At 37.2% G+C, this 27,140-nt stretch overlaps 1 protein-coding gene and 1 long non-coding RNA gene across 4 annotated transcripts in view; one reads left to right on the top strand and one right to left on the bottom strand.

The window, feature by feature from the left end:
• The window catches only part of LOC122240920, a 65,651-nt gene extending 49,042 nt beyond the window's left edge, over positions 1 to 16,609 (bottom strand). Inside the window, exons 1-3 of one of the 2 annotated variants that reach the window (XR_006220713.1) lie at positions 16,556 to 16,609; positions 13,524 to 13,736; positions 3,370 to 3,485 (exon numbers count right to left, since the gene is read on the bottom strand). This is a non-coding gene — a long non-coding RNA (uncharacterized LOC122240920). The remainder of the gene's footprint in view (positions 1 to 3,369; positions 3,486 to 13,523; positions 13,737 to 16,555) is intronic. The other variant, XR_006220714.1, reaches the window with a different exon arrangement.
• Positions 16,610 to 16,691: 82 nt separating this feature from the next.
• Positions 16,692 to 27,140, top strand: part of MMADHC (metabolism of cobalamin associated D) — a 36,913-nt gene continuing 26,464 nt past the window's right edge. The window contains exons 1-3 of one of the 2 annotated variants that reach the window (XM_007078541.3): positions 16,692 to 16,850; positions 17,318 to 17,377; positions 21,719 to 21,863. In XM_007078541.3, coding sequence (XP_007078603.1) covers positions 17,369 to 17,377; positions 21,719 to 21,863 — 154 coding nt within the window. In that variant the 5' untranslated portion in view covers positions 16,692 to 16,850; positions 17,318 to 17,368. Of the gene's footprint in view, positions 16,851 to 16,951; positions 17,068 to 17,317; positions 17,378 to 21,718; positions 21,864 to 27,140 lie in introns of those variants that run through there. The other variant, XM_042994428.1, reaches the window with a different exon arrangement.

The following is a 27,140-nucleotide window of genomic DNA, read 5'->3' as shown; positions in this document are numbered from 1 at the left end:
AAAATTAGAAAAACACGAGAAGTCAAACATTTGAACATTAGGTATTCATTGAAAACAAAGGGAAATGGATAGAAGAAAGTTACCAAAGACAGAATTCAAGAAAATTTTCCCATGTTAAAGGACTTGAGTTTCCAGACTGAAAGAGCCCAGTGAGTACTAAGTATAATGAATGAAATAAAGCCACACCACAAACACCAGCACTGTGAAATTTTAGAGCCCAGTTGGGAAAAAAAAAATCCAACAAGGGCCCAGAAAGGAGGAAGAAATTGCATACAAAGTTCTGAAAACACAATGAGTAAGATCTTTTCAATTCCAACACTGAAATAAAAGAACATTGGAAGCAGATGCCTGGGAGGCTCAATCAGTTAAGTAGTTAAGCATGTGACTCTTGCTTTTGGCTCAGGTCATGATCTCACAGTTCGTGAATTCGAGCCTAGCATCCACCCTTGCATCCAGGCCATCGGGCTGAGCACTGAGGGTGCTGAGCCTGCTTGGGATTCTCTCTCCTCTCTCTCTGCCCCTCCTCTGCTTGCGTGTACATGCACGCGTGTGTATGTGCGCTCCCTCTCTCTCTCTCTCTCTCTCTCAAAATAAATTAATTTTAAAAAAGAACAATGGAAATATGTCTTCAAAATTTTTTTTTAATTTTTGTTAACGTTTATTTATTTTTGAGACAGAGAGAGACAGAGCATGAAGGGGGAGGGGCAGAGAGAGAGGGAGACACAGAACTGGAAGCAGGCTCCAGGCTCTGAGCCATCAGCCCAGAGCCCGATGCGGGGCTCGAACTCACACACCGCAAGATCATGACCTGAGCTGAAGTCGGCGCTTAACCGACTGAGCCACCCAGGCGCCCCATGTCTCCAAAATTTTGAGGGAGAAATTATTTGCATTCTCTAACTCCATAAGCAGTAAACATGACAATATGTGAAGATAGAATAAGGACATTTCCAAAGGTAGAAAAACATGAAAAGTTTTCATTGCTATTCAAGCCTTCTCAAAAAGCTACTGGAGAACTTGTTCCTCTGATACAAGAGAGTAAACTAATAAAGAGAAGATACAGATTTCAGGAAGCAAAGATATACTATAGGAAAGAGGAGGCATGTGAAGGAAAATCCCAGGATGACAGCTGTGCAACAGAGCTAGAGAGCAACTGGTCTATGATCAGAATAAGTGAAAGGTATCAGAGAGATTCCTTCAAGAAGCTGAATCTGATAGAAACCTGAAAGTTTAGTGATGGTATTTCCACAATTAGGGAAGAGTTTCGTTTAGGACAGGGATAAAATCATAGAACACTAAACGAACAAAAACAATAAAACCAGACTCATCAACTTCAGGGAGAACAAAATGTCATCTAGGAAAAGAAAACTGATCATGGTACACTACTTAGCTCATCCACAATTAACAATTACATAGTCACAAAAATATAAGCCTTGACTACACACCTAATCAAACAGCCATTGTGGAAGGTAGGTGGGACCAGAAGTGGACTGAGAATAGTCAAGACAGGTGGTGGACAAGCATTAAATCAACATCCTCCAGAGTAGTAAGTCAAACATAGTGCTAAAAATATTTTTCATTTAAATGATTTTCATTGACTTTGTAAATGGTAGCAGTCTGTATTCCTATACTTATAATAAGTACTATGTTGAGCATATAAGAGATGCTGCTAAAGAAAACAATTTATGGAAATCACTTACCTAAGTATTTATTTACAGAGGGATTGTGTGTTGATAATCAGGCAATATGAAAATGTTTGAGCTTAACTTTATGTAAAAACTTCCTCAGAAGTAGTCCTGGAGTGAAGAAATTATTTTCAAAGTATATGTTAAGTTTTGAACTACTTTCTTCAATTCAGCTCACGACATTCTCCTCACAGAAAAACTATTCTCAATTTAACACAAGAAAACATAATCTTTAAACACAAATAAAACTTCATATCATCTGTCCATGTTTTCTGGTGGATGGTCAAGAAAAATAAAGAGCAACAGTATGAAAGCTACTGAAAATCCCATTGTTCTTCCTGTTTATGAGTATTTGTTTTTGTTAAACATACTAACATCTTTATCTTTACCTATGTGCAAACCTAGAATCTTACATTAATCATCAGGACCAGCTCATGTTAAGACTGTAGGAGCACAGCCCACACATTGAAATTCTGGGTGCAATGGCTAGCTGAGTCATTCCCATTTCTCTATCATCAAATACTTCAGAAATCTTTAGCTGTTATTTCTCACTGCCCCTGTAGCTTTCTCATTTTTTTTTCCCTATCAAGTGAAAACTCTCCAGAAATTTGAAGGAAAGAGAAGGCATTAGCCTAATCAAAGGAAGACCGATCACTTTCTTGACATTCTATAAAAACAGCAATAGCACCTTAAGGAGCTAAAAAGCTTTCCTTATTCATTCATTTTTTAAATAAACCTGTAGGGACACCTGGGTGGCTCAGTCAGTTAAGTATCTGACTTCGGCTCAGGTCATGATCTCACAGCTCCTGAGTTCAAGCCCTGCGTCTGGTTAGCTCAGAGCCTGGAGCCTGCTTTGGATTCTGTCTCCCTCTCTCCTCCTCTCCCCCACTCACCCTCTGTCTTTGTCTCTCAAAAATGAATAAATGTTAAAAAAACATTTTTAAATAAATTGAACCATTCGGTTTTAATGGCTCCTTTGATTTAGAAAAGCAGATTCATTACAATTAGTATTTATAAATTCATGTGAAAGAGAAATTTATTAAGAATCATGGTTAAAATTTGCAATTAGCCAACATAAGAAAATGTTTCTATTAATCCCGAGATGATTTTGCACAACATTTAAAAAATTATTTAACACTACGATATCGTAACTGGGGATTTGAACCATTTTTTTTTAAGATAGCTAAAACTGCCACAAAACAAAAAAATCTCCCCAATGTGTTATTCCTCATAATATTGGAAAACCATAGCAAACTCTGAGGAAGCAAAGAATTTACATATTATTTCCTGGAAAAATATCTCTAAGTGCACAATAACAGAGAGTAATTTCATTTGATAATTCAAGGCACTTTAAAAGACTAATAAAAAGAAAATGTTAAAATTATAATCCTTTATAGAGTCTGAAGCTATGTACATATATTCAAGTGTGTACATTTATATCATTTCTGAATGGTATTATTATGTTCATAAAAATGCTAGGCTCTTTTTTAAGGGAGATTTAGATACTAAATTTTGCACTGAATCTTTAGGGATTTATTCCAAAGCTAAAGCAATATACCAAAGCAAAATTCAGGGAAGAGCAGTTTTTAAACAAAATGAATTGAAAGGCAATAAAGTGTTTATCCAGTAGAAAGTTAAGCATATAATCTAATTTGAAGTCAGGAGATTAAAGCTGCCTTTCACTTACCTATACCAGTACACAAACTATTAAGGTAGTTGGCATATTAGTTTTACTTTGGCCCTCCCTGCCAATTGTCTGCCAGGGAGAAAGGTAAGGACCTCTTTGGACTTCCATTACTCCACCTGAAATAAAGAAAGCAGTACTCTAAAATTCTAAGATCTTGCAGAGATTGTCGAAGAAAACGATTCTACATTTCATGATATTTTTCCAATATAGTCGATGCATAGTTCAAATAACTTTCTAATTCAAAGAAGCTCGGTGATTCTTTTATTTACATTGCTTGGGTGAACTACTGGATTACATACACATAAGCAGACCTCATCATTAATTTACTGGCTATTCTCTTCTATCATAAACTCTTTAGGGTTCATTTGGTCTTTAATGCAATACATCAAGAAATAAGAATGACCTTCAATCTCCATCAGTATGTCCAGACACTTTTGCTTCAAGCCAAAATGGAGTAAAAAGGATGGATTTAGCACCATTGCCACCCCCTGTGTTATAAATAACTGGAAAATCATACAAAATACAGGAAATATTGGCTTGGAGACATTAGATTAGAGGCATTATAAGATTCTGACCTCTGAGAGAAGAAAAAAAACCAGGCAATGACACCTCAACATTCACCAGCTTACTTCCTGGAGGCAGTTTCAAGGCAGTAACACAGAGTTAAGCAGTTTCACTGAGCTAAAGGAGCACAAATCAGACTTCATTTAACCAGAAAGGTAGAACTTGTGGAACATAGTACTACAGAGGAGAAAACTGCATTTAAAAAAAAGAACTCCAGAGGGGTGCCTGGGTGGCTGAGTCGGTTAAGCATCTGACTTTGGCTCAGGTCACGATCTCATGGTTCATGAGTTTCAGTCCCACGTTGAGCTCTATGCTGACAGCTCAGAGCCTGGAGCCTGCTTCAGATTCTCTGTCTCCCTCTCTCTCTGCTTCTCTCTCTCTCTCTCTCTTTCTCTCTCTCTCTCTCTCTCAAATATAAATAAACATTAAAAAAAAAAAAAAAGAACTCTGGAAATCTGTAGTGGGGCCCACTTGAGACTTTTGTTACTTATCTGTGCATTCATACAAGAAATGGCCTACAGCTGGGAAGAGAACCACAAGAAAGTAGTCAGAAAAACGCTGTGGCTCACATGAGGCTAGGAATAATCTGTTTTCCCATAAGCCAGAATAAGAAAACAAAAAAAGTATCAAGTAGAATCCTCAGAAGGATACTGCATGTCAAGACACAACATAATCAAATTGCTTAAAACTAAGGATAAAAAGAAAATCTTAAAATCATTCAGAAAAATAAGATACATTGCAACATATTACATACAGAGCAATAAGGAGAAAAATGACCACAGACTCTTCATCAGAAACTATGCAAGCAAATGTATTGAAAGAAAAAAATAAATAAATAAAACTGTCTACCCATAGCTCTTTACAAAGGGAAACTATCTCTCAAGAATGATGATAAATATGCATTTCCAAATGAATAAAACTAAGAGAATTCATCACCAACAAAACTACATTCCAACAATGTTAAAGGAAGTTTCTTAGGCAGAACAAAAATAACACCAGATAGAAAGTTAAACTTTTACAGAAGATGGAAGAAATCCAGAAATAATATATATGTGGAGCAATATAAGACAGCTTTCTCATTTCTTAAACTGCCTTCAAAATATAATTGACTGTTTAACAAAAAAATGGGAACACTGTAGCTTGCAATTTATAGTATGTGTGGAAGAAAATATATGACAATAATAGCACAAAGGGTAAAGAGATGAAAGTATACTGTTGTAAAGTTCTTATACTACAGGTAAAAAGGTACAATGTTATTTGAAGTAAGAGTATAAGTTGAAGTTACATATTGTCAAACCAAGAGAAAATAGTAAAAAGTAAAACAAGGAGATAAAATGCAACAATGGAAATAAAATGTAATTATAAAAAAAAGTCAATCTCCATGAAAGGAAGAGGAACAAGAAAAAGAAACATAAATGAGTGAGGTAAATAGAAAACAAACAACGAGACAGGTAAATTTAAATCCAACCACATGAATAATGACATTAAATATAAATAGTCTAAACATTTTAATTAAAAGGCAAAGATTGCTATATTGAACCAAATTTTATAAATGACAAGAAACAGTCTTTAAATATAAAGACACAATAGCTTAAAAGTAAAAGGATTGGGGGCACCTGGGTGGCTCAGTCGGTTGAGCAGCCGACTTCGGCTCAGGTCATGATCTTGCACTCCGTGAGTTCGAGCCCCGCGTCGGGCTCTGTGCTGACAGCTCAGAGCCTGGAGCCTGTTTCAGATTCTGTATCTCCCTCTCTCTCTGACCCTCCCCTGTTCATGCTCTCTCTCTGTCTCAAAAATAAATAAACGTTAAAAAAAAAAAATTAAAAAAAAAAAAAAAGTAAAAGGATGGAAAAATATATGCCCTACTAACACTAATCAAAAGAAAATTTGAGCGGCAATATTAATATTAGACAAATATACTCCAGAACAAGGAATATTGTCATGAATAAAGAAGAATGTTTCATAATGATAAAGGGATTAATTCATCAATAAGACATAATAATCCTAAATTTGTATGTACTTACTAAAACAACTTCAAGATGCAAAATGTAAAACTGACAGAACTTAAAGGAGACAAAGACAAACCTTATTTATATTTGGAGATTGACACTTATCTTTCAGTAATTAATAGAATATGTAGCCAGAAAGTCTGAAAGACATAGAAAATTTGAACAAGGCTATCAACTAACTTCACCTAAAAGACACTTAAAAAATACTATACTCAATGGCAGAATACACAAACTCTTATAAGCACACATTGAACATTTACCAAATTCAATCATATTCAGGTCAATAAAATGTATCAATAAATTTAGCAGAACTGAAATCTTATAAAGTATGTTTCATGTCTACAAAAGAGTTAAAATAAAAACAGGAGATATTTATGAGCTGGAGATATTTGGAAAATCCCAAATTATTCAAAAATTAAACAATATACTTCTAAATAACTCATGGATAAAAAAGAAATGACAAGGAAAAATAGAAAATATTTTTAATTGAATAAAAATAAAAATACAACATATCAAAATTTATGGGATTTAGCTAAAGCAGAGGTTAGAAAGAAAACTATAGCAAATGCTTATATTAGAAAAAAAGATTTCAACTCAATTAGTAAGCTTCTACCTTAAGAATTTAGAAAAAGAATGAAAAATTAAGCCAAAAGCAAGCAAGCAGGGAAAAGAAAATAATAAAGAGCAGATAACAAAACATAAAAACAGTACAAAAACAATGAAGCCAAAAACCACTAGGAGAAAAAGCAATGAAATTGATAAATCTCTAGTCAAATGGATCCAGAAAAAAAGAGGAGACACAAATTATTAGTATTTTGAATGAAAAAGGGACATTATAAATCCTAAAATACTAAAAGAAAGATGCTTGCCCCTGAAGAGTTTATAATCTAGTTGGTAGGACAGGCTGTGTGCACAGAAAACAATGAACAATCTTATATCAATAATAATAATAAATAACAACAATCCATTACCTATTGTATGCCAGGAAAAGTTCTAAGTACTTTATATATATTAAATCATTCAATCATCACAACCTTAATAGGTAGACACCATTATTAACCCCATTCTACAGATGTGTACCTTAGGCACTTGCCCAATGTAGATATGATAACAGTAGATATAAGATAATTTAGTAATTCAGGAGCACCTGGGTGACTCAGTTAAGTGTCTGGCTCAGGTCATGGTCTCACAGGTTTGTGGGACTGAGCTCTGCATTGGGTTCTGTGCTGACAGTAGAGAGCCTGCTTGGGATTCTCTCATGTCCTCTCTCTCTGCCCCCCCCCCCCCGTTCACATGGGATCTCTCTCAAAATAAATAAACCAACATTTTTAAAAAAGATAACTTAGTAATTCAGATTCAGGAGGAGAAATAAGGACAAGGAGGAGAAAAGAGGATTGCACAGGTCTTAGGAATTTGTCATGGAAGAGATAAGGCTTAGGCTAGCTCTTATAAGATCTACCTTGATATCTACCAAGTTTTTTATACTAGGTGTCACAATCCAATATTATCAGAGATCTCGTACTTCAACAGAGTAATTTAAATCAATGTTTAAGCTATTTTAACAAATATTTATTGAACACTTACTATGATTTAGGCTCTGGGATCACAGACATGGACAAAAGATGGGAGATCTATTAAATATATATATATATATATACATATATATGTGATGTTGTTTTTGGAGGGCAATGGGAGAGAAGAGATAGATCTGAGAAGACGGTATCTTAGCGGTGACCTTGGCCACAGGGGTGAACTGGCAAAGGCCATATCTGTTGTCTCAGGCCAAAGACTGCCAACTGCCGTGGCCCCTTAGGAACCCATTGCTTGTATCCTTACAAATGACAGCTCATAAAACTATGAGAATGTAACAAATCACTTGTAGTTCCCGAAAGTCTTCAGAAAGAAAGTAGTTCCCGAAAGTCTTCAGAAAGAAAATTCTGCAAGTCTCTTCTTGCTCTAGACAGCCATTAGGATCCCAACCGATTCCACAGAAGCTAAAACCCACAGAGAGGTGGTTTGTGTTCTTGTTCAATCTTCAGTTGTAAGAGTAATTCTCTATTTTTATATTGAAACATAATTACTTGATAGCTCAGGGTCTACATTTCATTCAACTTTTTACACCACATGTATATATATACATGCACCATAATGATAGAAGTCATTGAGGTACAGTCCTCATTCTCAAAAAGCTCATAACCTAGTTAGTTGCATGTATATGTGTGTTTGCATGTATGTAAACAAATTAGAAAGCAACTGAGACTAGATTATAATTATGAGCTAACCTGAGTAATACTATATGAGTTCAGGAAAACAGAAGATTAGTTGAATTATTCAGACATGGCTTCATGAAGGAGATGCTTTGGAGCTGAATACTGAAAAACTAGTCATCTACATATATGTGTGTGTATGTGTGTGTATATACACATATATATGTGTACATATATACACACATACATACATACACACAGAGAAAATAGTAATATACATATATATGTATATAACTATATCTGTATATACAGAGAGAGGTGGGGGAAGAGGGAGAAAGTGACAATACCAGCTGTTGATAAGGAAAACTCAGGTGGAAATAAGCAGTCTACCAAGCTGTAGGCAGATAATGTCAGAAGATAGCTGAAAATAAAGCTGAAAGTGAAAAGGGGGCAGAAGCAAGTAGGACATAAAAATTACTTGAATTCCAGATTTTTGTTGAGAATATAGGTTTGGTAAATTTCATCCCCAAATTCTAACTAAATTATTCCGTTTTACTCAGGCAGGAGAAAGAACATAAATACAGGAGAGAGTGCAGAGAATTCCCAAAACAACACAGAAAAATGTTTCGGTGATCACTTGATATCCATATAATTCCCTGGGAACTCAGAAATATCAATAAAAATTAAAATAGAGAAAAAAATATACCTAATCCAAGATTTTGTTGATTTTAAAAGGACAAAAGCTTCTTTAAGCAATTAATTAACATGCATCAGTGAAACATCATCAAACCATATAAAATAGGAAGTTTTACACCAGAGAGTAATATAAGCACCGATACCCTTGTGGGCTGGTAAAGTGCCTGCTCTGCTCAAATGACAGGGCGTTGGGTCTTCAGTGTGTCCAAGGGATATCCCCATTGCAATTTGTCAGCAGACTGGCAAATATTCTTAGTGACAGGAACGCAAAGCCCAGGAATATAGCCTTACCCTCATTCATGGCTCAAAGCGCCTCAGCCAGCTCTCCTGAATCCTTCTAATGGCCCCAAATACCAATTAAACAGCTTTACCATCTCTGTATCTAAATTTGGACATAGGTATCAAGTTTGAATGCCTGATGAGACTAATTAAGTACTTTGCAGAAGTGTGAAGTAATCAGTCCTAGGATGGAAGGAAAAAAAGAAGGAAATCCCCAGAGGTGGATCTGACATGGTTCCTGTCCCTATTGAAGTTTCGTAAGATCACAGCTGAAATAACATTCTACCATAAATTGAAAGGTTCTGCATTAACAGCAGGAAACAAAAACTCATCTCAAAACTCATCCCCCACTAATTCAGCATTTTCACCATAAATTCTGAAGTTGGCACATCGTCATATATCGCCACCTAGCGTCCATAGGCAAGTGTATGTTAACCTTAGCTGAACCCAAAGGTGACATTTTTCTGCAGTCACCTTCCAAGGGCTTCCTGTTAGACTTGGCTATTCACCGCATCAGGATTCCTAGCGTGATTCCTCATTCTACTTCAGGGCATACCCATGAAAGTGTAATAATGAATTTATTTTGTTGTAGTGAAGCTCCCATTTTGTGGATTACCCTCAAGTACTTTGAAACTGCATACTGTTCCCAGGAGAACTCTTTCTTGACACTTAGCATACATCTGTCTCTCCACCTTTCCTTCTCATTATTCTCTATTATTGGTGTGTGGATTCTGTCTCTAGAGTGCATACATTTTGAGACCATAATTTTCTGCATGAGACACAATTGGGAAGAGAGGGTTGCATCAGAAATGCATCCAAATTGTTCATAATACAAACATTTGACTGGCTTTAGAATTGTTTCATTTTGTGGATTCACCCTTTCCCTCCTTCTTCATCTGTAACAATGCAATGGAAAGGAGAAAAATACGTTAATGAATCATCAAAAATCAACAGAATAACAGAATATAACAAAAATTAAAATAAATCCAAGGATTAATTACTTCAGAGACCCTACTTCCTTTCAAGCAATCTTTAGAGTAGAAGCCCAAGCAAGCCATTTCTAGACAGGAAGTATGACAATTTTTGAAGATGCAAGCTATTCGATGGCAGTAAATTCTTTCAAAACATTTTTAGACCTACATTACTGTCTCTGAGTCAGACTTTTTCTGACCAGGCAAAATAGAAGATGTGAGCAATTAGATGAGGTTTGGATGTAGATCTATGAACAAGGGACAACTTTCTTAGTTTGCCTTGGAGTTAGATATGTCAGATTGCCATGTAAAATATAGGGCATGCTTATACTAAAAAATTACTCATTGTTTATCTGAAACTCAAAGTCAACTGTGTGTCCTGCATTTTATCAGACTATTCTACTTGGTATGGAACAAAAGAACTCGTTGGAGAAAATAACTAGGTTCCTAGCAGAACTGGAGTCATTTTTATGAAAATGGTGTTTTTGTGGTGTTCCAGAGACCAATATTATGCAAAGGCCCAAGACTGTAAGCATTCAAATAATACCCTGAATTTAATACTTAAAATTTATGAAACATTTCACATTTATTACATCATGTGGATTCTCCTAATGACAACCCTCTGAGTATTTTTATGCCTGTCTCAAGGCCCACAGACGTTAAGGAATTGTCATGGTGATCCTCATGAAGCTGTACAAAAAAGGCAGAACTTGAATCCAAATCTCCCAGTATAGTACAACATCTGAAAATAAAGAAAATGTTCATGTGGACACTACATAAGACTTTCAACTGTGAAATAAGGCCAGGAAAATGAAGATATTCTCAGAGTCACTGAGCTGTCTTACATACACTCTCCGACTATAGAGTCCAGTTTGATTTTTTTTATTTTTGTTTTACATTTATTTATTTTTGAGAGACAGAGCACAAGTGGGGGAGGGGCAGAGGGAGAAGGAGACAGAGAATCCAAAGCAGGCTCCAGGCTCTGAGCTGTCAGCACAGAGCACAGAGCCAGACGCAGGGCTCGAACTCACAAACCATGAGATCATGACCTGAGGCAAAGTCGGACCCTTAACTGACTGAGCCACCCAGGTGCCCCTAGTTTGATTTTTTTTAACCATAATACAATCACTTTATTTCCCCAAGTACGTGAGACATTATTCTTCTGATGTAAGTTTATTCACACATACCCCAAATTTCTAAATCTCAACCACTACTCTTTGTAAGCCATTCATATGTCCTAGAGACCTTTAATAAAACCACAGTATAATCCAAATCTGTTTAACCCAGAGTCTGATCTTTACATTTGAAATTTAGATCTTTACATTTGAAATTTAGAAAATGCTCTTGTAATTATTCCTTTGGCTCTTAAGGATCAGGTTTGTTTTTAAATTGTAGAGTAGTGACAGCTGGTGTTCATAGTGTGTATTACACTTTTCCCCAGCACAGTTTTTTTTATCTTTTACTTGTGGTCCTCCAGTTCTAGTTCTCATAAAAATTCCCTGCAGAGTTTCTTAAATGAAGCTTCCTAAACCTCATAGATTCTGATTATATACATCAGGAGTAATATACATTCTACAAGCCCCAGTGCTACCATCCCTTTCGTCCTGGTCAATCTCATGTAAGAGAACATTGTTGTAGATATGAATCACTACAGATCTTGTTAAAATATAGATTCTGGGGCAGTAGTATTGGGATGAAGCCAGAGATTTTGCCCTTCTAACAAGTTCCCAGGTAGTTTTATATCCCCAAACTGAAACCTAACCAATTCCACTTCTTTATGTAGCCAGATCACCAAAGCCTAGATCCTGAGTACAAAGTGTCCCTTAATGGATGAATTTCACTCAGTGGGTAAACAGATTTTGGTCAAATCTTCTCCTCGCCCTGTTCTCTGTTCTGCCTACATGCTTTGATTCCTAAAAGCCATAGTCACCTCAAGGAGAAGTAGCTCAGAACAAAGCAGGACAACATCCTGATGGGAGGCCTGCCTAAACCCATGCCTGTTCTTTTCTAGACCATTTATTTCCTGTTACCAAAGAGACAGGAAGGCCCAGGGCAGTATCACCCCGACAAGGACTGGGCACATATATGGAAAGCAGAGCTACAAATATAAAGTTCAGAGGAGTTCAATGATGATGATAATGATGATAAAGATGATGTCAGCTAACATTTATTGCATACTAAGTGCTGCGCACTATGCTAAATACTTTACGTGGATTATCTCATATAGTCTTCTAAATATATCTACAAAGTAGATAATATCATGGTGTCTATTGTAATGACAGAGACAGACAGATGAGCACATAGGTAACTGTTATATCTCATATCACAATTAAAGTCCAGTGATTGTATGAATCACATTCATACTAAAAATCAAAATATTAAGTAGACGGCTTCTCTTCCATTTTGTCCTAGAGACACGTAACATTTATTCCCTATAACATTCATGCATTGCCACCTCGCAAGAGATGGCTAGAACATACAAGATGTTTCCAGGAAAAGCTTAAGTTTTCTAGAAATGGCTAAAATATATGCCTATCTTAATGTATCAAATATTGCATCACTGATGTGGGCAACTTAAAAAGATGTGTTCTCAACAGTTGAGTCCTGTGACTGAGTCAAATAATAAAAACCAAGTTTTCACATACTTTTACTTTTATCCATACCTTTTTTAAATTTCTATTATCATTTTACATAGTGTTTTCTTGCAATCAGCTAATAGTTCCATGCAGCATTTCTTAAAATATCACAATATATTGTCTTCAAACTTCTTTTTATTTTTTATTTTTCAATGTTTGTTTACTTTTGAGAGAGAGAGAGAGAGAGAGAGAGAGACCATGAGCTGGGGAGGGGCAGAGAGAGAGAGAGACAGAGGATTCAAAGTGGCTCTGCGCTGGGAGGGGAGAGCCCAATGCAGGGCTCAAACTCACAAACTGTGAGATCATGACCTGAGCCAAAGTCGGTCGCTTAACTCACTGAGCCACCCAGGCACCCCTGTTGTCTTCAAACTTGTAATGTGCTTTAGATATGCTTGGTTGAGCAGAAAGTAGTTCATCTTGTGTTTTGGTTTTATAATCCTACTGTCTTTACAGAAAGAACTAGCTACAATACCGCGGTCTTTCCAGGTCAAGCACTTAGTAATTATTATATATTTCTTAGTTTGCATAAAGTATGCATCTTTGTTATTAAGAATTAGTGTTTTCTAGAATAAAAAGCCATATATTTATCAAAAAACATCAATGCAGGCAGCAGTAAGAGTGAGATGGATTACACATTGACCTCTGAATAATCTCATAATCTGGTGAATGGGTTAATTTTTACAGTTCTGTGAGGGTCCTCCTTTGTCTCCAAAGAATAAGAACAATCCAAGAGAGTGAAAAGGAGAAGGCAAATAGATAAAATAAAACTGAAATAAGTTGACAGTTACTCACCTCTTTTCTTCTGACTTTTATTGCTGTGGAAGGCACAGAGATTTCAAAGCCACTCAAGTCCATGTTTTAATCTCGCATTTGCCACTACATGTAGTTGTATAACATCAGGCAGTTTGCTTAGCCTAAATCTGTTTCTTCACTTCTGTCGTGTAGACACTATTACTCTCCCAGCCCAGTTGTTGGGTAGATAGAGGTAGATAGAAGGTATGGAGCCTGGAAATAGAACAACAGAAAGCAGCTGTTGATAATGGTAGCTTGTTATTAATGATCACTACTTCTTCATCTGTTTAACTTTCAACAAATATTTACTTATTTTTATTTTTTTTAATGTTTATTTATTTATTTTTGAGAGTGAGTGAGTGTGCGTGCATGCGAGCAGGGGAGGGGCAGAGACAGGGAGAGAGAGAACCCCAAGCAGGCTCTGTGCCATCAGTGCTGAGCCCAGTGTGGGGCTTAAACCCAGGAACCATGAGATCATGACCCGAGCCAAAATCAAGAGTCAGACGCTCAACCGACTGAGCCACCCAGGTGCCCCAAGAAATGTATTTTAGAGGTAATCTCAGGGAACATTTGAGGGGCATAGGGAAGTGAGATGGGACAGGGAAGAAAGCCAAGGAAGGGACTGTGGTGAAGCAGGTTACTACTTTGGAAAACTAGAGTTTAACCCCACTGGAAAGCTCTGGGGGCCAGTGTAAAACACACTCCTTAGAAACCTCACATCTAAGGGGCAAGAGACCTGGGTTATCTGTCCACCAATTCCTACCAGATATTGGTTAGGGCTGCACCCATCAACAAATATTTATTGATCACCTCTCTGTGGCAGGAATACAGGAAAGTCCCAGGAATACAGTGAATAAACAGATAAAGTCTCTGTCCTCAAGAAGTTTCTGTTTTATTCTCTGAATACCCGGTTATCAAAATTCCAACTTCCCATACCCTACTCCACTGAAATTTCTCTGGCAAAGTCACTGTTGCTGGACCTACCAAATAAGATGGACCTCAATAAGACCTTTTTGTAGCATCTCATAACATTGAGCACTAATAGCAATGATTCTTGACGTCTAGAATACTCTCTCCTGATTTCCTTCTACCTTCTGACTGAAACTTGCCAGTCTCTGTTGCTAGTTTGTCTTCTGTTACCCTTTTAATTAATATTTCTTAGTATTCTGGCTTTGCCCTTTTCCTTTACACTCTACACTAGTAGTTCTTGAACTTTCAGAGTCATGAACTCCTTTATGAATCTGAAGAAGTTATGCACCCTCTCCACAGGGGGGAAAATGAATCTACATACAAATATACAAAAGTGTGCATGCATTTTCAGGAGTTTCACAGACCTTTCTCCCTTCCCATAAAGCCCATCATTGAACTTCATGTTAAGGGGTTTTCATGGCTTTAACTATTCCCCCATATGTCAATGAGCCTCAAATATCTGTCTCTCACATAAACCACTTTCCTGAGCAATAGGCTACTTTCATATGACTTATTGACAACTCCACATGAATGTCCCTTTAGGCACCCTAAAACTCAAGACATCCCAAACTAAAGTCTTCATCTCTCTCCAAAAACCTGTTCTCCTGGAGGACAATACCTCTGGGAAAGAAAACACTACTTGTGAACCTAACATACCTAGATTTAAATCCAGCTCTGGAAGCTTCAGAAATATACTTAACCTCTTTCTGCTTTAATTTCTTCATATTTAACATGAGAATAGTACCTCCATTTTCTGTATTTTTATGAGAATTAAAACAGATAATAGGAAAATCCCTATCCAAGTGCCACTACATAGTATACATTCCACAGATATTAATATTACTGAATTCTCAATACAGCAAAAGCAACACCTTTCACCAAGTATCCTAAGTCAAAAATTCAGGAGTTATCATCATACACCCTTCCAACCTATCTTCTAAATGGCAGCCAGAGGATCTTCCCAAGACACAAATCTGATGATGCCATGACTCTGCTTCAATCTTCCCAATTGCTTCTCGTTGTTCCCAATTACATCTATCTTAGTATTGTACTGAAGGCTGACTATGATCTAGCCCCTGTCTATGCCAAACTCATTCTCTTGATTACTTGTAGATCTCCCCAAAAGCGTGCAGTGTTTTTGATTCCATAACTCTCTTCACACTGCTCCCTTTGCCTGAAATGTCCTCACCCCTCCACATCTTTTCTTGGTATTCAGGAAAACACCCATTCATGTTTCAGAATACAGTTCAAGCATCACCTCTGCTATGAAGTTACTCCTGACAGCCTCCTGCCATACTGTTGATCACTGACTCCTTTATCTCCCATCTGTAACTGACAGATGATTTCTATCATAGTAAAGATGAATAGCATATGGCTCCTGGTTTCAAAAAGCTTACAATCATTCAACCAGAAATCCTCTTATATAACCTGTACAAGTAAGCCAAAAAGAAATTATGAGGCACGAAAAATTGAGTTGTACGTAACTTCAACACTCAGCTCAGTGGTCCCTTCTTAGAAGCCTTTCTGTGAGTCCCAAGCTCTGAGCTGTGTGTGTGCATATGTATAGTTATATGTTAGCTATATATAAACTCATTTACTCTTTACAGTGTATGGGGCAGGGGCACTGTTATTATTCCCGTTTTACAGGTGAGGAAATTAAAGCAAAAAGAGACTAAGTAACTCATCTAACATTACTTACCCAGAAATACTGGCATGAAAAAAGTATGGACTTCAATTAATTAAAAAAACACACACACACAATTGACAAATGAAAATTACATAATGTTTTTAAATAAGTCGTTTGATATATATTTATTGAGCCTATTAAGGCCTGGTACACAAATAGAAAAACCTAGGTGCCCTATGCTCGAAAACAGGGATTCGTGCAAAATTAACAAGTGTGATATAAAGAACCATAAATTGTAGCTCTTGGGGGGCAGTAAAAACGCCTTAGGGTGGAGGAATCTACCAAATAGATCAATGAGTTGAGGAACCGAACGAAATGAAATGAGCCACTTAACCGAGACCAGAAGCCCTCCTCCTTCCACGTCACCCAGCCTCACCTTTCCTCCTCTTACATCGCTTTTGCCCACTATCCAATGGAAGGTAGGCTCTACATACTTACTGTGCGCGTGCGCATCATCAATGCGACGATCCTTCGCATCGATGTTTTCGGAAGCAACTTCTTCAGCCTGGTCACTACCGGCGTCGACGCTACCTCTGCTGCCGCCGCCGCCATTTTGACGGCGGAAAGAGTGAGGGTCTGGGACAGCTGGAGGCGGCGGCGGTAACTGGTACGGATGGTTTCCGCCCGCGATAGCCCCTCCAAGTTCGCCGGTCTTGGGGCCACAGCACTCGGTATTGCTTTTATTCCCACAGGGTCCCCGTGTCTCTCCCCAGTCTTGTCACTCTGTCTTTAGGCTGTTTTTCGCTTCCTCACTGTCAGCGGCGCTTGAATCCTTGTTTGGAGCTGTTATCAACCCCCGCCACTCCCCCCGGACCTGTGTTAATATACCTGCCTCGACGCTGGGGACTCAGGCTGGGTCACCGACTCCTCGTTCCCCGCCCTCATCCGGTCCGAGTTGCTTTTGGGGGTGGGGGGCACAAACCGGGAGGGCTGAGGGCAGCACGGCCTCCTCTGGGCAGGGATCTGTGCCCTTTAGGGGGAGGGGAAGACCAATTCTGGCATTCTTGGGTTACGGAGAGAGTTTGGGCTTTAGCTTTAGTTTTAATGGTGGTGGAGAGAAGCATAGAATAGTCAGCGTTACCCGAGCTTTGTGTTGTTAGAGCTTAATTTGTCACTGGCCTCTTTTGTCCTTTCTCAGGAGTAACTTTACGAAAGGAAAGGTATTTTGCGCCCTCTCTCCCCGCTGGAAATGGCCACTGTGAGTAAATTAGTCTCTTAAGCGGTATGATGGTTTGGGAACTTTTAGGAAATGGAGGGTTTGGTTTAATTATGGCATTGGTGGCGTAATGTTTCTTGTGAAAAGTGTCAAGGGAAGGAAGGGGTGTGAAATTCTGTTCGTATGCTTTGAAGGTAGTTTGAAAAAAACTTTCTCTTCAATACACACGTACTTGTTTCTGCAGATTCATTTTTGGAAATAAATTCAGTGCGAGCATCCTTCCAATATTTTTTAGAGACATTATTTCAGGAAATATTCAGAATCTATTTTTAAGCTTTTTATTATTTTTATTTTATTTTATTTTTGGTTCGCTAACCTGAAAGTTTTCTAGCAGTTTCAGTATAGGAAGTAACCTTCCAAATCCTGCAAAATGAGAGCAAGAGGTATAATTCACATAGACCAGAAATATTTATTGATTGTAACTCTCCAATAATTAGACATATCCTCCCATAAGGGGTTGATATAGGGGGACACTAGACATAGATGAAATAGCTGCATTAAAAAGTATAAAGTAATTGGGGTGCCTGGGTGCTTCAGTTGGTTAAGCGTCTGACCCTTGGTTTTAGCTCAGGTCATGATCTTGGGGTTCCAAAGCCACGCATCGATCTCTGCACTGAGCATAAAGCCTGCTTGGGATTCTCTCTTTCTCCCTCTGCCCCTCTCATGCTTGCTCTCTCTCAAAAGACATAAATAAACTTAAAAACAATTGTAATTATTTCTTAAAAATTACACAGTGCAGGTTCAAAGCTTTGTGGAGAAGAGAAACTAGGGGTTTGGGATTACTTAAAGAAGCATTTAATCTGAGTTTTGAAAGAAGAGTGAAACTTAGATAATCGGAGATTTGAATGGAAGAACAGGAGGTGTGTTCAAAGACACCCTCCCTTTCAGAAATCAAGAAGTCACTTCTGCCTTGTGGAATGTAAGATACGTGAAAGAGATTAGTGGGAAATAACGTTGGGTTGTGGAGTTGGAATCAAATAATAGAGAGCCTTGAGTGTCGCAGTATTTAGATTTGATTCTTTAAATTGTGGTCATTTTAGCAGAGCTGTGTTAGGAAGATTAATATGGCAGTAATTAGCCAGGATAATGCAATTGAACATGATATATTAAGAGTCTAATGATGTGACAGTAGGGACAAGTCATAAAAGTAGACCACTAGTCTTGACCCCATTTTAAGGTGAATTTTTACCTAGCCGAGGGAAGGTTGTAAAAGAAGCATGTGATACTCTCAAAGGAGAAACCTTAATTAGAATAGAATATTAAGGTTTAACCTGCATTTGTGTGTGCATGCATGCTGAATGGCTGTCAGTAATGAAACATGCAAGTCTGTCTTCAACAACTTAGTTAGCATACATAGCAAGAGTTGTCCATGCTTCAGAAGCTGGACAGGTAAATCAGGATGCCTTGATAGGAATTTTGACAAATTGCAGTGTTCACTACTGATGATGGGAGGAGCCTTCCTTAGCTACGGTGATTTGTTGCTAACCAGTGCCATTTGAAAATAGGAATCCAGGGCTGCCAGCTCTTCCATGTTTCCAAGAACAGTGCTAAATATGGGCTTTTTGTGGAAATCTACAATTTCTCAATGTTGATATTCAATTCAAGTTTCTTCTAACTGTGGATCACACAAAAATGTCTGTAGACAGATATGGATGAATTTCCTAGATGACCAGTTTTTGGTCTTTGGTATAGACCATATTTTCTGCTCACATGACCAAAAGCAGGATTTAGTCCTAAAATAGTATCTAAAAGACTGTTTCTCTTTTTATACTAATAAAGATTTTAGAATTAAACCTTAATAGCCTGTCATCTTCCCAAGTTTAGAATCCTAGGTTTGAAGTAATCATATAAAATACATAGTTGTCCTCATACTAAAATAAACTATTCTAATTTTTGAGTTATTTATTGGCTCACTTTTAGTTCTTATATTTACCAGTTGACCCAATGGCATAAAATCTGCCAAGTAAAGAATTAGAGGATCAAACAAGTTAGAAGATGAAATTTGAAACACGTTAGCACTGTCATCAGCTATTCTTTCAGTGGATAAATTAAGATACTGAATGGCTTATTTTGCCATTAAAATGAAACTTGTTTAAATAAATAAAGTGAAACTTGGTGAGTAGATTTTCTTAGATTGGGAACAAAACTCACATTTTACTGTAACTTTTGTTAAAAGCTTTACCATCAAGGAAAAATACCGAAGTAGAATTAGTGGCCTTGGTACTCAGAGGCTTAAATAATCCTTAATAGTATTAGGCAGTTGCTAAAATAATTTGGATAATCTTTCTTTTTCCTTTTTTTACTTGTGAAGCAATGTATTATTACACATAATATTTTAGTAATCTTAAATAATATTAAATTTAATATTTAATACTTTAATGTTAATGGTATATGGAACTGGTGTGGAAATAAGTAAAACAGTGCATGTAAGCACTTAGCACACAGAACCTAGCCAACAGTAACATCCATTGATTATTTACTATTTAATATTGCCCCCTTCAGATAATATTTTATTGAGTCTTTTACTTTGAGGCCTTGCCTAAAATATTTTTGGAATTCAAAATTTGTATTGCCTTTAGATCCTGAGCCATATTCTGTTAAATGTAAATGTCTTCAATTGTAAAGGTAAATTTCAATTACAGAAACACCCAAAAGTCTGAGTTTGTCTGGTAGGTTAAAATCTAATAACTATCACATTTGTTTCTTTGGGCAGGTTGGGTGCTAACCCAAGGGAGCGTGCTTAAATTTTCAGGTGGGCAGAATACTCTTCAGACAGGCCTTGTACTTTGGAGACACATAAAAGAGGTTCTCTTTATCCAGATCTTGAAATTTGCTAGACCTAGAAGGAGAGGCAAAAGGGAAGAAATCTTATGGCAGTATAAAAGAAGGCAGAAAAATATGGGAAATGTTAGGTAGATATTTTTATGTGACTAAAGAATAGAAAAGGGAAAGGACGGTAAAGCTAGTAAGAAATTATGCCAGAGAGGTAGAAAGACCAGTTAGGATATTCTCTTGTATTTATGATGAAAAAAAGGTCAGAATACCTGGGTTGAATTTCACAATACTATATGAAAGGGATAATATTCTAAAGTATCAAATGGCTACACTATTTCAATATCCTGGTGACTAGTTTACATGCCACCTCTCTAATCCCACTCCAGGCCCTACTGCCCTGAGTGGTATGTTCCTAAAAACATTCCTTGTTTTTATCAGTTTACACTATTCTTCCCTGCCTCCAGATTAAAATTCTGGTTTGTTGTCTTGATGTAATAAGTCCTTTACTGTGTAAAATACATAGTGTTTTATAATTGCCCACAACTTAACTTTCAAGCCTGTTTTTTACTGTATTCCCTTATCTATGTATCCTCATTGAACTTTTCACTGTTTTGAAAATACCTTTTATGACTATACATCTGTTCCTAAAGTCACTCATTGAAATGCCCCTTTCCTTCTCAACTTATTGCTGTTTCTTCAAAACCTAGTGTATCCTCTGAAATTTTTTTCCTACTCCCTTTCAAGGATCTCTTAATTGTTCAAATCTTTTAATAGCATTTCACAGATAATGTGGTATTTGTTCTTAAATATTGCCTACTAAACAAGGAGTTGGCATTTTAGTTTGTTAATGCAAAGGGACAGATAAGTAAGTATTTTAGGCTTTCTGCAGTCCCTGTGCAACTGTTTAACTGCCATTAACAACAGTTAAATGTGCAACATTTAACTGCCATGGCAGTTAAAATAGCAATAGACAATACATGAGGAAAATGGAAGTGGCTGTGATAGAATAAAACTTTATTTGCCAAAACAGCAAGCTATATTCAGCTATAGTTTGCCAACCCCTGCATTAAATTACTCTGACCCAAGTATTTTGCTAGAAGTTTATGCGTGAAAGATGTTTACACGTTCACCCATTGTAACTGACCTCAGAGTCCAGGAACAAAGGAGCAAAAAATGTACCACAAAGCTACGTACTAAAGGTTTTGAAAGTCCTTAAGAATGGAAAAATCTTATTTGTACTACGTTTTTAGTATTGTTCCTAAATAGGGCAACTTTTAGAAGTTCCTATTCTCTCTAAAGTAGCACTCTTGATTCTGGCCTTTATTGGAAAGGCCACATATTTTTACACAAAGTAACTTACTGTTTGTTTTTTAATAGACTTGTTTTTTAAAATTATATACATAATGCTTGTCAAATGGTAGTTGCTCAATAATAGAATAAAATTTGGTTTTAAAAGATACATTGCAGTGTGAGGATTTGCCAGAGATTGTCTAGAAGTATAAAATGTATGTTCAGAACAAATAGTTTTCATTTTTGTGTTATTCTTAGGTGCTGTGTAACAGAGCCAGACTAGTTTCCTATCTCCCAGGATTTTGCTCTTTAGTTAAAAGGGTGGTCAATCCCAAAGCCTTTTCAACTGCAGGATCTTCAGGTTCTGATGAGTCTCATGTGGCCACTACACCTCCAGATATATGTAAGTAAAACTTATTATTGATTTACATATAATTATTGCAGAACGTTTTGAGTTGTGCTTTCTGTAATGTTTCTTGAGGTTTTACAAATCTTACAAGGTTAAGTTTATGCCATTAAAATCAGCTCTGTATACATATTTATATTGGAGAACTACAATGAAAAAAAAAAAAAATACATTTGGTTTTTAAAACTTATTTTCTTGAACTGTAGTTTCTATTGTAAACACACTTAGTCCTGACTGAAACAAATCTTTTGATCCCATAAACTACTATCAATTATTTGCTGAATTTCTTAAATTTAGCTGGTACTTTGTGTATATATACACATGCATATATTATTGAAATATGATTTGCATACTTGCATTAGATTCAGAAGTACAATATAATGATTCAGCAGTCCTATATGACACCGTCTTCAGATAAATGTACTCCTCATCCCCCTTACCTATTTCACCTATGGCCCTGCCCTCCTCCCCTCTGGCAAACACCAGTTTATTCTTTTTATTTGAGACCGTTTTGTTTCTTTTATATTTTAGTCATCTCACAAAAATTTGTTCTTCAAACTAGTTCTCTTTAATGTAGAAAAGAGGAAGGATTTTTTTTTTTTTTTTGGAATATAATTAACAGTGTATGTTAGTTTTAAGTATACAGTAAAATGATCAGTTTTGTACATTTCTCAGTGCGCATCAAGATAAGTATACTCTTGATCTCCTCTATTTCACCCCTCCCCCACACATGCTTTCCTTCTGGAAACCACCAGTTTGTTCTCTGTATTAAAGACTATTTTTGTTTGTCCCCTTTTTTCTTAATTCTGCATGAGTATAATCATATAGCATTTGTCTTTTTCTAACTGAATTTTTTCTCTTAACATTATACCTTCTACATCCATCCATGTTGCTACAGATGGCAAGCTTTCATTATTTTTTATGGCTAAGTAATATTCCATTTTGTATGTATATCATATCTTTATACGTTCATCTGTTGGTGGGTATTTGGATTATTTCCATATCTTGGCTATTATAAGTAATGCTGCATTAAATATAGGGTCCATATGTCTTTTTCTTTTGTGTTTTCATTATCTTTGGGTAAATACACAGTATTGCAGTTACTGGATCATTTGATAACTCGTTTTTTAAATTTTTAAAGAGTTTCCATTCTGTTTTGCACAATGGCTGCATTATAAGAATGCAGTTTCCTACCAACAGTGCGTGAGAGTTCCTTTTTCTCCACATCCTTGTCAGCCCAGGTTATTTCTTGCATTATTAATATTAGCTATTCTGAGACAGGGATAAGGCGATATCACATTGTGGTTTGGGTTTGCCTTTCCCTGATGATTATTGATGTTGAGCATTTTTTCATGTGTCTGCCATCTATGTGTCTTAGACAAATGTCTCTTCAGGACCTCTGCCCCTGTTTTAATAGGGTCTTTGTGTGTGTGTGTGTGTGTGTGTGTGTGTGTGTGTGTGTGTATGTGTGTGTTAAGTTATTTATATATATATTTTGGATATTGACCCCTTATCAGGTATATCATTTGAAAATATCTTTTCCCATTCAGTAAGTTACTTTTTTTTTTTTTCCCCCGTGCTATTAATGGTTTCACTGTGCAAGACTGTTTCCTTTTGGTATAGTCCCAATAGTTTAATTTTGCTTTTGTTTCCCTTGCCCAAGGAGACATATCTAGAAAAAAGTTTCTATAGCCAATAATAAGGAAATTATTGCCTATGTTATTGAAGTGTAATGACCTACAATATTGTATTAGTTTCAGATGTACAACAGAGTAATTCAACACTTCTGAACATTATACAATGCTTACCACAAATGGAGTTACCATCAATCACCATATGATATTATTACAGTATTACTGACTGTACCTATGCCTTACTTTTTCATCCTTCTGACTTAATTTATTTTATAACTGAAACTTTGTACCTCTTACTCTCTCATACCTAATTAGCCTATAGTACTACCCACTTTCTCTCTGGAAACCACCACTTTTCTGGATTTGAGTATGTTTCTGCATTTTGTTTCTTCATTTGTTTTTTTATGTTTCACATGCAAATCATGTGGTATTTGTCCTTCTTTGTCTGACTTATTTCACTGAGATGTGTATCTTCCAGGTCCATCCGTCTGTGCTACAAATGGCAAGATTTCATTCTTTTCTTTATGGATGATTTATTCTATCGTGTGTATACTCAATGCATACACATGTTCTTTATTCATTTATCTATCAGTATACACTTAAGTTGTTCGCTATCTTATCTATTATAAATAATGTTGTGTACATCAGGGTGCATATATCTTTTGTTAATTTCAACATTCATTTGTTTTGAGGAAATACCCAAAGTGGAATTTCTAGATTGTCTGGTAATTCTATTTTTAATCTTTTTCAAGGAACCTCCACACTGTTTTCTACAGTGGCTGTGCACCACTTTGCCTCCTACTAGCAGAGGACAAGGGTTCTCTTTTCACATCCTCACCAACACTTATTTCTTTTTGTCTAGCCATTCTGACTGGCGTGAAAATGCTGTCGTATGAATTTATCAATATCGGAGTGAAGAAATGCTTGTTTTGTCATTTCTGTAATGATTTTCAGTTTTTCTCCAGCAAAGGCAAAATATCTTACAATGAGAAGTTTCAAAAAGGGTCCTGATTTTCACAAAATCATACACACACACACACACACACACACACACAGGTGAAACTGTATGTTATTAAAACAACATCAAAATTCAAGTTTTACACCATCTTTATATTTTTCAAAGTACTCATATTGAGAAATGAAGATGGAGATAGTAGATGCTGTATGCTTCAGGGAAAATTTCTGAGCAAGCTCAACCCATGCCTCCTCAACTCATGACACCACTCTGGAGTCCTCCTTTGTAATGAACATTGTACTCACAGCGGGGAGATTGTTAGGGTGAGGAAAAATGATCTTCATGTAGGGATGATTTGTGAATATGAATATACCTGACAGACAAGGTGGAGAAGCATTCCAAGGAAAGGGGAGCACATATGCCAAGGAGGAGCTTTGAGGTTATGAATAATTAAATTGGGAATGCTAGCATGCAGGGTGGCCTGAAGCTATTAGAAAATTAAACGGAAGAGGTAGGCACGAGGCAGATGATAGAGGGCCTTATGCACCAAGCTGGTGACTTTGGATGTCACCCTTTAGGATGGTGATGTCCACAGAGGTCCTCTGGGGCTCTGGACATTCTGGACAAACTGCAGGGCTCTGAGGGTGTAGAAGAGGCTTCCAGTGCTCTCTCGCTGTTCAGCCAAGGCTTAAAATAACTATATTTGATTTGTTTTCGCCTGTACATAAGTGTGCGAATAAAAGTTGGCAAGGCTAAAATCATTAACAACTACTGGAGGTAAAAAAAAAAAAATAAAAATTCCTACTGGAGGCAAAAGGAAACTACAGAAGGATTTTGAGTAAGACAAAATCTGGTGCGTTTTAGAATAATCACTCTCAGTCCAGATTAGAGTATTTGTCTCCAACCCGAAGTGGCTGCATTCCAAGTACATTGTGTTGGATGGTTTGTTGTCAACTGGCACCATCGCGTCTCACGTGTCCTAAGGCTGGGAAGTAGATTTCCCTTTAATGCCTTCCCAGTAGTTATGCATTAGCTATCTGATGAGAGGAACTTGCCGAGATTTAGCAGGCACAGGTGAAGCACAGCCCACTATACCCAGAAGGCTGTGGGAGTCACAGGTGTGGTCCCACATAGCTGATGCTGGAGACCTCTGCAGAAGCTCCCATTTCACAGTGGTCCTTGTGGTCAGACCTGTTCCTTCTCAGACGCCTATAAACCCCAATTCTTCCACTTCAAGTTGAGGAAGTCACTGTTTCTCTGACCCTCTGACTACCCCTGCTGACGGACCTTCACTTCCCAGCTTCTCCCTCCTTCAGGTAAACTGTAAGTCTTGAGTTATCCCCTTAGTCCCATAATATTGTGGCCTCCCTTATCCTGATGGAACTCAGACTGATACACGTGTGTATGAAGTAATCCACTGGATGGAGAAGATCACGTTAAAACTCCTGTTTATATTTATGTTTTAATCTCTCCATGTCATTTTATGACTGACGTAATGGTGAAAGAGGAAACATGCATGACTTCTAAAGAAGTCAGAGTGCATGTGTTGAGATGTGTGCCCAGTTTGTTCACTTACAGAGGTGTGAAGTTTTTAAAATTTGAGAATATTGGTAGAGAAAATGGCCTCAGTCGAGGGACAAAGCTGCGGGCCGAATGTTTAGTCGGAAAGCTATTATAGAAGTCATCCAGGAGAGAATTTATGAGGGTCTGAAGTGAGGATGTGGCAGGGGCAGTCCGGATTGAAGTTGTACTTAGGAGGTAAAATAAATAGGAAGCCGTAGCTGATAGAGTACCTTTGAGGAGGAAAGAGAAGGACACTTCAAAGATGACTCCTAGGTTTGTAGCTTAGGTGCTTCCATTCACAGAGCAAGAGCTACCAGTTGGTTTTGTTTGTCTTTCTTTCCTCTCATCCAGCTCAACAATTTAGAAAAACCATCATCCGCCAAACCCAAGTAGAGTTCATTTCAGGAATGTGAGGGATGGTACAATATGTAGGAAAACTATCCCTCAACTCTACCGTGTAAAAGTTGTAAGAGAAAACTTGATCGTGGTCGATGCAGCTACTGTCCAGCCAAATTTCGTGTTTTCCATTCCATTGTGTGAAGTCATTACCAGGAAGTGATACCCAGATGGGGCCATGTGACTGATTCTTGCCAAAGGAAGTGTGGGTGGTGCTGCTGTGTGCCAACTCTGGGCCAAAGTTTTCTAAGAAGCTGGAGTGCTCCTTTCATACCCTCTTCCCCTTCCATCAGCAGAATTTAGATAACAGCAAGGCCCTAGATGCTAATGCCGACACAGATGGAAGAAGTCTGGGCCCTTGAATTACCTTATGGAAGAGAGCCACCTGCCTTAGTGTTACGTGACTCAGAAATAAGCCTTCCATCATGTTAGACAACAAAATGTAGATCAGCTCATTTGGTAAAGAATGTTCAGTCTACTTTGAAAATTGCAAGGATACTATAGTAGGAGCCCCAAAGCATGCAATACCAGTAAATAATCACTGTTGATACAAAATTTTGGAAAACATTACCCGCAGGCTTTCTGAACGTGGGGTCCATGCATAGAATAAATTTGGATGGAAAACATTACATTTTTCTTTTCACTAACATTCAACTGAAATTTAGCATTTCTTTTCATTGTGAATATAGACAACACATCCTGTGTGATTAGCAGGTCCTGTGACTT

Source organism: Panthera tigris, chromosome C1, assembly GCF_018350195.1.
Source record: "Panthera tigris isolate Pti1 chromosome C1, P.tigris_Pti1_mat1.1, whole genome shotgun sequence".
Taxonomy (NCBI): Eukaryota; Metazoa; Chordata; class Mammalia; order Carnivora; family Felidae; genus Panthera; species Panthera tigris.
This window is presented reverse-complemented; position numbering and strand designations above follow the sequence as displayed.